The following is a 14292-nucleotide window of genomic DNA, read 5'->3' as shown; positions in this document are numbered from 1 at the left end:
CATTAACACTACTCAAAAGCACTACTAGCTTTTAATGAGTGGAAATTTCATACTTTCCACCTGGAGTCAGAAAGGAGCGACATATTTTCATTCACTTTGTAGCACATTTATGATCTTATGGTGACAGTTCATTAAATGTGATGGAATAAGTGTTGGGGGGATTTAATAATTTAAAAACTAATGTGTCAGTAAGAAAATTTAAATACATTTACAGATGCTCATTATGAATGTGAACGGCACCTTCAATCTGCGGAACACTTGTCTTCATTGCGCTGGCATATGTGAACTCATCCTTAAAGGGGGCATACACTTTTTACCAAAATAAATATATATATATATATATGAAATATATATATATATTTATAAATGTTTATGTGCGTGTATATACAGATATAGATATATATATGGTACGTTATAGTTCAGTGAAAATGTCAGCTAAAACATAACCTCTTAAAGTAATGAAACCACTTAAATTCACCAGTTATAGATATTTGAACTAAGTTGTGCCCTAAATTAAGTGTAACTCCCAGTCTTGCCATTCGAAGTGTTGTTATCAATGATGTAATTTCAGATGTTATTAGGGATTCTATCAATGCAGTCATGGAACATGTCATGGGTGATATAATATGTGAGGGTACAAGCAGTGAAAGTCAAGAAAGTGATTGTGAATCTGCAGAACCTCTAAAATAAATATGTTTTTGGTACCAGGGTGTGTATGTAAGAGCGTGTGTGTGTGCGTGTGTGTGTGTGTGTGTGTGTGTGTGTGTGTGTGTGTGTATATATATATACACACACACACATATATATATATATACACACACACACGCACACACATATATATATATAGATATAGATAGAGATCTATATTTTAACCACCACCTTGATTTCCAAGGATGACGACACAGTATGTGAGTTGATTCCAATTCTTTACTTACCAGCCAGCATCAAACACTTTTCAGGTGCTAGGCAGTCTTGTTCACTGATGTGAATAATATTTGTATTTCCAAAGGTAAACTTAGACCAAAAGTCAAACTTTTCTACTTTTAGGTATTCACAAAGGTGAACTTAGACCAAAAGTCTAACTTTACTACTTTTCAGTATTCACAAAGGTAAACTTAGACCAAAAGTCTAACTTTACTAGTTGTAACTTACCTTTGTGAATACTGAAAGGTAGTAAAGTTAGACTTTTGGTTTAAGGTTTACTTTTGTGAATAGCGGAATATGGTAAATTTACACAAAAGTGTAAGTTTACCTTTGTGAATCGGGTCCACCGTGTTTAGGAGCTATAATGAAGAAGTGATGAAATCCAGACTGTGCAAATGAAGAACCAGGAAGAAAGAGACGAAGTTAAGCGGCAGAAAGAAATTTCTCTGCAGAAGTATCCACAGTCAAATTTCCCTGCAAAAGTAAACACCGTCAAAATTCCCTGCAGAACTATATATAGTGAAATTTATCTGCAGATGTATGCACAGTGATGGGAAAGGGTGGATGGAGCAGCTTGGGTTCGACTTTCCTTAGAACACATTTTGCTGTGGTACTTAGGAAATGTAAAAGTTAAAGAGTCTGGGAGGTGAGGCAGAAAAGAAGGCGAATATAGGGTGCCTAACATCGGTTAGGAGAGAGAGGAAAGGGGAAAATAATAATCTAAAGACAATAGGATTATATATTTGGTGTATGGAAAAGCAAGAAAGGGCATGGAAAGGTAAGAAGAGGGAAATCTGTATGTTTTAAAGTGGTGATGGTATTGGGGAAAAGAGTAACAAGTCCAAATAAATACACTTTTCCGGGAGGAAGTGGAGGGAAGACGAAGAGTTGAGGGAAAATACAACAGACATTGGAAGAAAGAATGCACATGTATAGGACAATGGTGGAGAAGGTAAGAAGACATGGAAGTGTGAATAGAAGAAAGACATTCAGAAATGAAGCATTAATAGTAGAGTCATCGGAAGATAAAGATGCAATAAAAATTACTGTATCTACCAAATGAAGAAATAAGAGTGGGAAGAGCAGCGGTGTAGACAGTACACAGAAGAGGACAAAAAACAAAACCATAGGCACACAACAGTGAAGCAAAAGGGAATTAGTGGATTTGCCTGATCAGGCCACTGTTATTGTTTTATCTTAGATTTTTTTGTCATATTTACCAATCAAGCTCTTATCTCTGAAACAGGAAGTGACAACAGTAGAGGGAGGGAAGAGAAGAGTGCATATCTGTCACTGCAGGAAAGATACACTTTCTTTCACTTTATACCAATTAGAAAAGACGTTCCTATTGCACCTAAGACCCTGTAATGAGTCCATAAACTACACTGGCTGTCTTTCCCTGATGTCCAATAGGATAGGGAGAAAGGTTTTGATTCTGAAATTCTGCAACGTCAAAATGATAAGGCTCACATTTCACTTTTGAAAGAAATATGTATGTCCCCATTAATGTTATCTAAGTGCAGTGCCTGGGCACATTTTTACATTGCAGGGGTGCGCCTTTTTAGTATACATTTGAGATTACGTAAGCATTTCAGTTTGTTGTTAATGCTGTTTTTACTTCTTGAGTGATAACTACTGGGTAAATAATATATATCTAGGTATGGTGCTGTGGATTTTTTGGGTTCTGCTGTAAAATATAAACCATGATTTTATGCTGTGAAACTACTTTTTATAGCTAAGTTTACTCGGTATTTTTTGTCACCCTATTGAAAATGCAATAATCAAAAATATTAAACAACGTAAACATGATTTACAGCAGAATGCAGAGATAAGTAGGTGACCTGCCAACAGCATGTGTAGCTTTCTTGTGATTTTCCATGAGAAGAGGAGACTCACCCAGTATACCACCACTATACCCAACATTTGCTTCCAGCCAGCTGTAGAGATTGGGATTGATTTTAGGAGTCACTGAACACATCATGGTGTCTTTACTCGTATTAGTTCATCTTAGGTAAATCACTTCTGGTACCTTTTACTCTTAACTTGTAACTAGTTAACCCTTGGAATATGTCTGACAGCAGAATTGTATCCAAAAGAACTGTCTTACTTCATCCATTCAGGAGCCTTAGTGGAAAATGGGATACATACATTACTCACTCTCAAATCTGAGAGTTGCACCCTCAATCTCTGCCGGGCCAATACACCTGCAGAGATCATCCTGTATAAAAAGGAGACCAATGCATCTATGGACATGTCCTCATTTCAAGTGGTGTGAACATTTATATATCATGAACATCCCCTTATAATGTTGCTCCTTAGGGACTCCGGTTGAAGACCCTGGCATTGCCAAGAAATAAAAAAGTATGAAAAGTAGTGCTAGACTCAGTTCTCCAGTTTCAGAAAGAATAAAGGAGAAAAGTGTATTTAAATTGCAAGGTAGAGCTCTACCTGCAAGCCCTGACTCAGGAATAAGGTTCTGTCCAGTCAATGTAGGTCTGTAAAAATATCCTCAACTTGGAGAAACCAACCCAGAGACACTGGGAAAGTCAATTTAGGGTGTGTGTTCTCAGACATGGAGCCATGTTGTTGACAGATATCGGAACAAAAAAGTTTGGTTACGACTCTACGTCGACTTTGTTTGCATTCACAGGGCTGACAAAGGCAAGAAGGTTGAACTCATTGCACATCATTTCTGTTTTCAGCTCTACTAAATATGTTACTCAGGATACCTAAATCAACCTGATTTATGGCCAGCATTTACATCATTGCCAAAGGACATTGGGTGCCATTGTCACACTGACACAGTATAACAAAAACTAAAATAGCTTTAGAAGCATCCTTTTGGGTTGGAACCCTCTTCCATTCTCAACATCAACGTCCTTCCAATACTCCAGACCAGCAATGATTTGATACATTCATGTAGCCTTTTCAGGCATTAACCTTTCTCTACACCTCAGTAGATGTCTTCATTTTTCCAACAGGTGTCCTTGGTGCTTGGTTCACTAACAATGTCATTGAACAGAGCTCCTTATTTCTCCCTCTTGGTTAGTCTGTAAATTCAGAACCAGTCCACTGCCCACCACTCTGGGACAGAGCAGAGCTGTAAATAGGAGGATCTGTTCTCACACACAGCAGCAAAGAGTAGTGCAGCTCAGCTTGGCAGGAGTGCCAGCATTTCCAGCCTTTTTGTTTTCTTTGGGCAGCAGCAGGACAAACGACATAGCCAGTGAACAGTGATAAAAGCTGTGCACATATGTGTAATCCCATTCCTGCAAGAAAAGGCAAGATTACAATGAAAATTAGACATGTTCCATCTCCACAGAGGTGTTAGAAATATAATGAAAGCCTTTACATTTTCCTGGAGTTTTTCGAACTTGTCAACACACTGTGACTCTAATCCTAAAATGTTTTGAACACTTACAGTTAATTTAAATATACAAAAAACATTTGTAAGTCAAATTCCTAATTCATAGACTCAGGAATGGTGGTGATACACATAGAGAAATTCTACCACTATGGGAAAACTTCTGCATTTGTAAATCTATGGTCAGAGTGGAGTTTAAGTGAATTTCTTGGTGGTTCACCTGCAAACATTAGTGAACACCAGAAACCCATAGTGTCTCGTACTTATCAATGATCTGCATGCAGGTTATCACCCTGTAAACTATTACAAGCTTATCCTCTACAATGTAGTAGAAAGTGTGTGAGAAGATTGAGGCACAAAAGGAACCAACATTGTGGAGGTGTCCGGGGATATCTCTCTCTAGGGAAAAAATATCTTCCTTATGGGGAAATGTAAAAAGGTAAATGTGCAAATTCATATCTATTAGCAATCTGCATACAAAAAATCTAATTTATTGAGTACTTGATTATTTCTCTGGCAGTTATAAATGTCTTTGTGAGTTCCAAAAGAGATATCCCTCCCGTTCAAATTTCTTATTTTTCTTCGAAACATTTTGTGGAAATATGTAATTGATCTTAATCACTAGCAGATAACTTATTTGCTTGAGTCCCAAAGCGCAATGTTTATGGATCCATTACCTTTTTATATAAAAAAAAAAACAATTACACCTTCTTACAAAAATTGAGTAGGGGAGCAGGATAAACAGTTCACCCTCAACCAGAGCTAACATAATGTTATCAGAATTCATCAATATATATTGGTGCAATAAACAAGGAATGCAAAATGTAGGATGTCACCTATCAACATGAGACGTTTTTAAATAAAAGGCCATACCTCACCCTACAGGGTCTTACATCTTTGCTGTATTGCTCATTATGCATTAGTAAAGTGAAGACCAACACATGTTCCCCAGCTATCCAACAAATGTATATGCAATCATTCATGCCTTCTTCAATTCAACACACACATCGTATGTGAACTAAAGCAACCTGTAAATCAATGTCAAGAATATCCACAAGGTATGCATTACTTGTGGTCCGAGTAGGATAGAAGTTGTCATCGGGGCCAATTAAGACAGATGCACATAGGCATTAGGTATATTTATGGTTTCTTACATTTTGTAATTTAGAACACTGTATTCTTAAATGTCGATTTCTCGTATTTAATATGAATGCATATTTAAGTAAGATTCTATAATTTAGAATCTAATGTGGTGAAATGGTACAGATTGATGTCAAAGTGTGATCAGTATTTGTATAGACATGGGCATTTTTTCAAAGGCAATATTGTTTATGACTGATTCTATTGAAGGAAAGTTACCTTTTCATCTTCAGAGTGATAATGTCCCTCCCTCCTAAAGACTTTGAACTACATAGTTGATCAGGTTTTCCGAAAATATTGTAAACTGCATTTAAGGTAGTTGAATGATTTGTTTCTGCATACATTTATCATCACACCACATAAGAGCTAGACTTTAGACTAACATCCCTCAACCTATGTTGCAGGTGAACCATTTGTGTTTACAAGCACATGTAGCTGCAGAGTGTTACCCAGCTCTAAAAGGTAAATCATACACATTAGGTTAGATAGTTCAGTTCAGGAGATCATATTGTAATGATGTGTTTTTATTGACTTCATGACTCAAACATAGAGACAATTCCACTCTAGGTGCAATAGAGGGAGCTACCCGGTGGCATGGGGTTTCCCAATTCCCTGTTCCTCTGTGTTCTTGAAAGTGGATTCTTAGCCTCCACAGTGTACAAGACGGGCGAACAAAGCAGCATCAAAGTCCGGACATACCTGGAGTGAAAATGTGAGTTTGACAACCAGGCCCTTAATTCCATATTCTGACTTAGGAGGTAACCTCAGTTCGGCTAGTAATGGTAACAGTCCCAGTGTTCCCCTCACCCTCAGATATGTTCACGAGCAAAACAGTGCAAAATGTGCTGAGTGGAAAGGGGCCAGAGGGGGGGGGATAATGTGGAAATAAGGTGCAGTTAACAGATGTAAACAGTAATTCTGCATTTTACCATGGAATAGCTTAATAATAGAATATTCCTGGACCTACCTGAAGTATTGGTAATTCTGAGTGTAGGACTATCGCATTATTGTTCACTCTCTTCTCTGATTGATTGCAGCTGCACTCCCTGCAATTTTCTACACCTATGGGCAGATCCTTAATTTTTTCATTGTCTCAAACAGGCCTCTGACTTGACTTACTGTGGCCTATTCACGAGTTGCATTTTGTAGTACGTTTAGTAGTTCCCCAGTAGTACTACTCAGATACTTCAGAATGCGATTCACAAACTTATGGAAGATCCCTCCACCCCTCTCATTTTTCTATGTGGCAGTGTCCAATAAAAGTTCAGATATGTCATCACACCTAGGTCTATGTTTTCATAGTAAATGTGGGAGGCAGAGGGGGAGTGGCTGGAAAATGGGGAATTCTTACATTTAAACATGAAGGGTTTAGGGAGGGATCTGCAAAAATGCCCACCTCCACAAAAGCAGGTCCATCGCTATTCACAAACTGCACTTCTAAGGTTACTGGAGGTAAAACAATCCCAACACAGTTGTAAATGTACTCCAACCCATCCTTGGTGTTAGCCTACCACCACACATGACAACTCACAGGTACTGCAGCACATGCCCATAGACAGCAATGGTGCAAAGGGATTAAAATAACATCAAATAGGAAATAATGTTAATGAAATACATTTTGTTAGACTACAATTTCCTTAATTTTGAAAAACCTCCCAATATGTATTGAATTTTTTTTTTACAAAAAAAAATAATAATGTAATTAAGTTAAAGTTAAACCTTTTATAAAGCTCTTGTAGACCAGACGGTTTCTTGGCGCTGAGGACGGAAGTACGTGGGGAGCGTGGGTGCAGCCTACTCGGCAAAAGCTTGCAAGAAGAGGTGGGTCTTCAGAGCCCCACGGAAGTCCATGTAAGAGGCAGTAGTCCTAATGCTAAGGGGTAGATTTACAAAAGGAGGGGGCCAAGAAGGAGAAGCTCATGTCACCATGTTTCTTCCTTCTGTAGCGAGGAATGCTTAGAGAGAAGACCGAAGGTCATGGGTGGGGACGTAAGGTTTAAGTTTAGTAGTTGTGAAGGCAGGCGCTGTGCCGGCGAGAGCCTTAAAGATCAGATATCCAAGTTTGAAAAAGAGCGTTCAAAGAGCGGTAACCAATGTAATGTTTTCAACAGTGGGATAACATGGTAATGTTTGGGGAATTTGTAGACTAACCTGGCAGCCTGGTTCTGGATTAATTGGAGACGGCAGAGCTCGTATGCCGGAATACCAACATACAGAGCATTTCCGTAATCCAGACGGGATATGACCATGGCTAGCAATATTAGTTTCAGTGCCGCAGTAGAAAAGAAACGAGATATTTTACGTATAATATGTAAATTAGGAAAGCAAGATGAGACCACCGCACTGATTTGAGAGTGCATGGAGAGATCACTGCTAACTCTAATACCAAGACTTTTGACAGAAACAGAGGGAGAGGGAGGGGGAACAAGAGAAGAGTGCCAGAAAGAAGAGGACCAGGGACTGGAGGCACCACCAATAAGCACTAGCTCTGTCTTATCAGGGTTTAGCTTAAGGTGATTGGAATTTATCCAGTCGCTGATAAAAGTCATAACTGATTGAAAGTTGAGAACAGAGGAAGAGAGAGAAGAGATATTAAAGATAAGTTGGAGATCATTGGCGTAATTAAACACCGTTAAATCCAAGTTTTTGAAGAGCAGAGATGAGAGGAAAGATGTAGAGATTGAAAAGAAGAGGAGAAAGAAGGAACCTTGGGGGACACCACAGGTAATATGGCGAGGAGCAGCAGAGAAGCCGGCCAGTTGAACGGCCTGCTGGCGATTCTCCACGAACGAGGTGATCCAAGCCAAAGAGTCTCCCCGAATACCTGCGCCTTTGACACGATCGATCAAGATGGTGTGATCGACCGTGTAACATATTAAAATGAGAATAAACATTAAAGCACTTGTTAGTTACTAGTATTTACAATAATTCTATATATAACGTTTGTATAATGCTAATAGATGATAAATTAGAAAATAATGTCATTTTTTAAATTTATTCTTTAGGCATATCATTTTTCCATTCAATCAATATATGTTAATAATGAATTATTCAACACACATTTAAGTTAATGTGCTGAAACCAATTAATTTTTTTCTGGCTTAAAAATGAATACATATAAAATTGTTTCACATTACTAATTTATAATAAAGTATTTGCATAATTTTTTTAAGTTTATAAAGTATTGTACATTTTCCTATACATTACCATACCTCTGTGGTGGAGATCATCAACTATGTGTGAAAAGCTGTGAGTAGTAACTCTAATATTGTAAATTCTAGGAGACTGCAGCAAAGGTTAGAGGTATGTAAGTCTGCACCTTGGAATAATTTTACTCTCAGAAATGGTGAACAGGAAAACATTGCAAAGCTACTACTAAGTGCAGTAGTAGATTTATAAGTGAATACATTTACATGTGTAACTTTGTCTTTGTGAATAGGACCCTCCTATTTACAAGTAAAGCGCTGGTAGCAGTGTGAACCTGACCATGCCTCTGGGATACAGAGGTTTTCATAAATTAATGATTGTATTTCCCTGATTAGGGTGCGCATAGTGCTGAAAGATGTATAATCCAGAGTCAGCCAGCTGATAATCAATGGCCAGAGTGCAACAAAGTGAAGTGTATGCATATATGCTCTTTGAAGAAGTGCATCAGTTTCTTTCTGACTAGCAGGAGCTTACAGAAGCACTTCTAATGTTGATGGGAATGTTGTCTCAGATGCTGTGTGTGTAGATAGACAAGGTCTGCCTTCTGATCTTTTTCCTTCTTTCATTCTTTGTCTCTAGTCTGCTAGTCTTGTGGCTCCTGGCGTGGTGCTATCCTCCTGAAGTAGATAATTACTGGGCAAGATGGCTGGTCATTTCAAGTTGCGTTGCAGGTAATGTTGCTAACCCTGAAGATGCGATGGGAATTGAAGGGAAGCCAGGATATGTCTTTAAGTGTTAGTGTGAAGTAGTTGACCTTCTTCATGCCATTGAGAAGGCAACCTACAGAGTGCACTGTGCAGGATGTCTTTCAGGGGTGTCAATATAGAGTTAGGGAAGCGAATCCTCCATTCATTTCACAGAGAATCAAAACTTGCATTGTGGTTCTGTAGTCTGATTCCGGTAAGAAGAGTCTAATTTCTTTCAGGACAACATAGAGCTGACATCAGTACTTAATTTGCAAAAGAATATGTTCTGGGGCCCAAAGTCTGTCTCATCCGCTTGTTGCTGCCAAATATCAGGGTTGGAAAAAACCAAAACTATCTAGTCTTGATTCCACCTCATTGCTCTTTTTTCCACGTAAAGCAGAAGTATCATGCCACCAAGTAGACCTGATTTGCTTCCTGATTAAAACAATATGAATGTGTTGCTTTATATGTTAGCTGTGGAAGCACCCACTGGAATTAATAGAAAAGAATGCTTGAGCGGTGCATTGTTAATGAGAACCTGCAGTGCACAACATTCCTGTAACTATAGCAGTGCTCTCTCCAACTCTGAGGCTTAACCAGCCCAAATGGAGAATACATTTTCAAGACCGACAGGAATGTAGATACATAACCTTGTAATTATCTGGAGGAGGCCTGGCTTTTCAGGCCGAAACGTGTCAACCTTCTTCCAGAGGGATTCTGACGTTAATTACTGCAAATGTGTTGATTCATTCACTGCAAGCAAGAATTCTAGGTTGAAGTTAAAAACATGCAGTCACAATGTGTTTGTCATATTTTGAACTGCCTCATGGCGTACAATGGACATTTTAATTATGTGATGACAACTTTTACATATTTGTAAGAGGACTGTATATTTGCTTCTAGTCCTGCAGTAATGAGCATATGTCTATTTTATGTGATATAAAACATTAACTGTAAATTCAAGTAAATCTGCTACCTTAATCCCTGGCTATAATTCACTAAAAGAGTAGTGCTATTGTTTTTAGAGAGTTGCTTTTGTAATCATCTGTATTAGATATGTTTTGTAAACTTCTTTAGTTTTCATGTACAGTGCTGATTTATCTATTGCTGTAGATATGAAGTACTGTAGCATCTCATTTTACCCTTCAGATAATTTTGTCTTGCTGATATTCATATTTAGAGGCAAGTTTCTTTAGGATTATTCACACACCCCATGATAACCAATACATAGCTTTCTTCTAACCCATACACTCTTAGTTATTTGTTCTTTGAAGGAGAGGTCTAAGCCAAGGGTGAATATCAGTTATTTTTTCCTGGCAGTCAGGTGGAGAATGAACCCATTTAGATACATGCCTGATAGCCATACTTGAACTGAGATTGCTTGTAATAAATATTGTACATAATGAAATCTGCGCTTCATTTGAAGTTGTCAGAGCAAGAGCTCCACCATAAATCAGTGGGACTCCCGCCTAACTAAACCTGTTAATCCACTACCTCATTTAGCAGTTTTACCAATAATTCCCATCCTAGTCACCTGGGAAATGTACAGATATTGGGTGCTCTGTCACACCAGATAACTAGCATGCCGCCCAGCAAGTCTAAATTACTTTCATAGTCTTTAGCACGTTGAGCTTTTGGTAAGTGCTGACATCCACCTGTGAATTAGCTTAAGGCAGGTTTTGTGTGAGTGCATGTCATGAAGTGATTAGAATTTGAGGCACTGGTTTGTATTGTTGGCCAATCGATGGATTTTAATGTTGCTGTCCATCAGCATGGAGCCAAAGGGATACATGTAGAGAGTGAAGATGGAAAGGGAGAGGATTGATTCTTGAGGTACAAAAAAAGAGACAGGGAAGGGAAATGATGAGATCTTTTGTTTCCTTTCTTGATGCACTTGTAGCATTTGAGAAGCGAAATAAATAAATTAATGTAACACCTAAGTTATCATGGAAGAGAAAAGTTATTTAAAATCCCAGAAAAACCTGCGTGCACTGTCTAGTAAGGAATGCGTAACTCACCACTAACCTAGTCTGTGCCCAACAAAATATAATAATGACTTGCTTTTAGGTCACACATATTACCACTTTTGTCAGTTTTCATAACACGAATAGTATGTACATTTCTATCACAGTATCCCAACAGCAGTCGATATGCAGATATCAATGGCGATGTTTAATCATCTCAGCTACCTTGGTGTTTTACACCAATATTGATGCAATACTTTGTGAGCTCTCCGAACATTTTCACCGCATCCTTTGAATGCTCAAGACTGGTTATACATGATCTTTAGGCATAGAAAAGGCAGGGAAGTGTATAGGATAGGCACAACAATAAGGGGTTTCTAGATAGATAGACAGATAGACAGACAGATAGATAGATAGATAGACAGACAGACAGACAGACAGACAGACAGACAGACAGACAGACAGACAGATAGATAGACAGACAGACAGATAGATAGATAGATAGATAGATAGATAGATAGATAGATAGATAGATAGATAGATAGATAGATAGATAGATAGATAGATAGATAGATAGATAGATAGATAGATAGATAGATAGATAGATAGATAGATAGATAGATAGATAGATAGATAGATAGATAAAACAGGAATTTGACTGAAGCTTTCCATTAGTGTACATGTTAAATTTTAGGACCATAAAGTAATATTTAATACAGTAGTAACTGATGCAGATGTTCTGTCCAGTACCTCAAAAAAGAAACGTAGCATAAGGGCCAGGGCTCCGAAGCAGAGGCCAGGGCCGATTTGCTGGGTGTAGACACTTTTATCTGGGTACAGGCCCTTCTTCTCCTTCATCTTCATGAGCTGCAAGGAAGAGAGAATATTCAGAATATTGATACAACACAAGCAGAGAAGTGAAAGCAAGTCTCCAATAAGTTCCTGAAATTTAGCAGAACACAAGAAATAGTCAAAATCCTGTCTTGTTTCAGAATAAGGGTACGAGTCTACTGAGATGCTTTAAAAGAGGATCATGCATTCCTAGCCATCTCTTTGACATGCATATTAAGTTGGAGAAGTTTGTTTAACATGAAACTAAGACATTTTACTTATCTGAGTGTTTTGTGTAAAAGACTCATGCTCTTAAGTAGACTGGGCCAGTCAGGGGACATCCATGACCTTTGATGGCCAAGTACAGGAGAAAAATCTTCTTTTGAAGGCTCAATTTTAATTTAATTTTAGCCATCCAATTTTAGATTTCCTAATGGGAGAAGGTTAAAGTCTTGAAGCTGTTCAAGCAGCCCCTCTTAATGTATAGTTGAGTGACATCTGCGTATTGTCGAAAAGAAGAAATCCATGTTTTGTTAGGACATTCTCTAGCTGCTCCACATAACGCTTGAAGAGTAATGGAGTGAGGATGGATCCTAAAGGGCCTCTGAATGGGACTGTAAAGGGATTAAAGAAAGAATATCCTGTTTTGATGCACAGTGACCAATTAGAAAGAAAGGATCAGAACCAATTGAGAACTGTTTCTTTAAAATCCACTCTATCTCCTAGGAGTTTTGGAGAGTTTCCCTGCCTATGGCATCAAAGGCCACCGATGAGTTGAAAAGGACCTGGAGTTAAGGGTCTTAGATATAGGTAAGTAGTAAGTTCCATTGTTGTTCACTACCTATTAACACTTTATTAAAGTGGTGATAGAGAAATGTATGTATAATTTTCTACATATTTGTGTATATATATATTTTTGTCACATTCTAGAGAGAACTGTTCATTATTTGTGAGTAACACAGTAATTTGAGGTATTCCCGTGCTACCCTGTAGACTTTGTTGTGCATATTTAAAAATGTTTAAAAAAACACTTTAATACACTATATTTTTAGCATCAAATCTCTTTTTTATTGGCAGATAGGATGCAAAAACACTTACACAGCAAGCCGCCTACAACCCAAACCGGACCGACCGGCCGCGCGATTTAGCTGCTTGCGGATGAGCTAATTCCATGTTCAAGAGGAATTATTATTGCAGTACAACAGTAGTGATACACCGCATGCTGCCTACAACCAATATGGGCCGGCCGCGTTCAGGGTATGGGTGATTAAGAGACAGTAGAGCATTATTAGCACATGCAATGATCTTGATACTCTGGTATCGTCTCTAATCGATCTCAGCGAAGTGGTGCAAGTAACAATTAAATCAAGGAAACGTAAAATAACCCAGAAAGGACAAACACCCATTCCCGCCCCACCACGCCTTGCCCTTCCGACCAAGACACATTCCTGTATGCTTATGGTACCTAGCTCGGCTAGAGTTTATATCAATCAATCAATCAATCATGCCATTTGTATAGCGCACTACTCACCCGGGAGGGTCTCAAGGCGCTTGAGGGGAGGGGTATGCTACTGCTCGAACAGCCAGGTCTTGAGTTGTTTCCTGAAGGTGAGATGGTCTTGGGTCAGCCGAAGGTGGATGGGGAGGGAGTTCCAAGTCTTGGCAGCCAGGTAAGAGAAGGATCTTCCTCCGGCGGTGGCTCTTCGGATGCGTGGTACGGCTGCGAGGGCGAGGCTGGTGAACCGTAGCTGGCGGGTGGGCGTGTAGAAGGTCAGGCGGTCATTGAGGTACTTGGGGCCCAGGTCGTGGATAGACTTGTGTGCGTGGGTGAGGAGCCGGAACGTGATCCTCTTGTCGACGGGGAGCCAGTGCAGGTTCCTCAGGTGGCTGGAGATGTGGCTGCGTCGGGGGACATCCAGGATGAGTCGGGCGGAGGCGTTCTGGATGCGCTGGAGTCTTTTCTGTAGCTTGGCTGTGGTTCCGGCGTAGAGGGCGTTTCCGTAGTCCAGTCGGCTGGTGACGAGTGCCTGGGTGACAGTCTTCCTGGTCTCGGTCGGGATCCAGCGGAAGATCTTGCGAAGCATACGCAGGGTGTTGAAGCACGATGAGGAGACGGCGTTGACTTGTCTGGTCATCGAGAGGGAGGGGTCCAGGATGAAGCCCAGGTTGCGTACGT

General features: G+C 39.3%; 1 protein-coding gene across 1 annotated transcript in view; it reads right to left on the bottom strand.

Moving 5' to 3' along the window:
- Positions 1–1578: 1578 nt before the first annotated feature.
- The window catches only part of MYMK (myomaker, myoblast fusion factor), a 74033-nt gene continuing 61319 nt past the window's right edge, over positions 1579–14292 (bottom strand). The window contains exons 4-5 of the mRNA XM_078640835.1: positions 12036–12152; positions 1579–4193 (exon numbers count right to left, since the gene is read on the bottom strand). Of these exons, the coding sequence (XP_078496961.1) occupies positions 4047–4193; positions 12036–12152 (264 nt within the window). The 3' untranslated portion in view covers positions 1579–4046. The remainder of the gene's footprint in view (positions 4194–12035; positions 12153–14292) is intronic.

Source organism: Lissotriton helveticus, chromosome 5_1 (genome assembly GCF_964261635.1).
Source record: "Lissotriton helveticus chromosome 5_1, aLisHel1.1, whole genome shotgun sequence".
Classification (NCBI taxonomy): Eukaryota; Metazoa; Chordata; class Amphibia; order Caudata; family Salamandridae; genus Lissotriton; species Lissotriton helveticus.
This window is presented reverse-complemented; position numbering and strand designations above follow the sequence as displayed.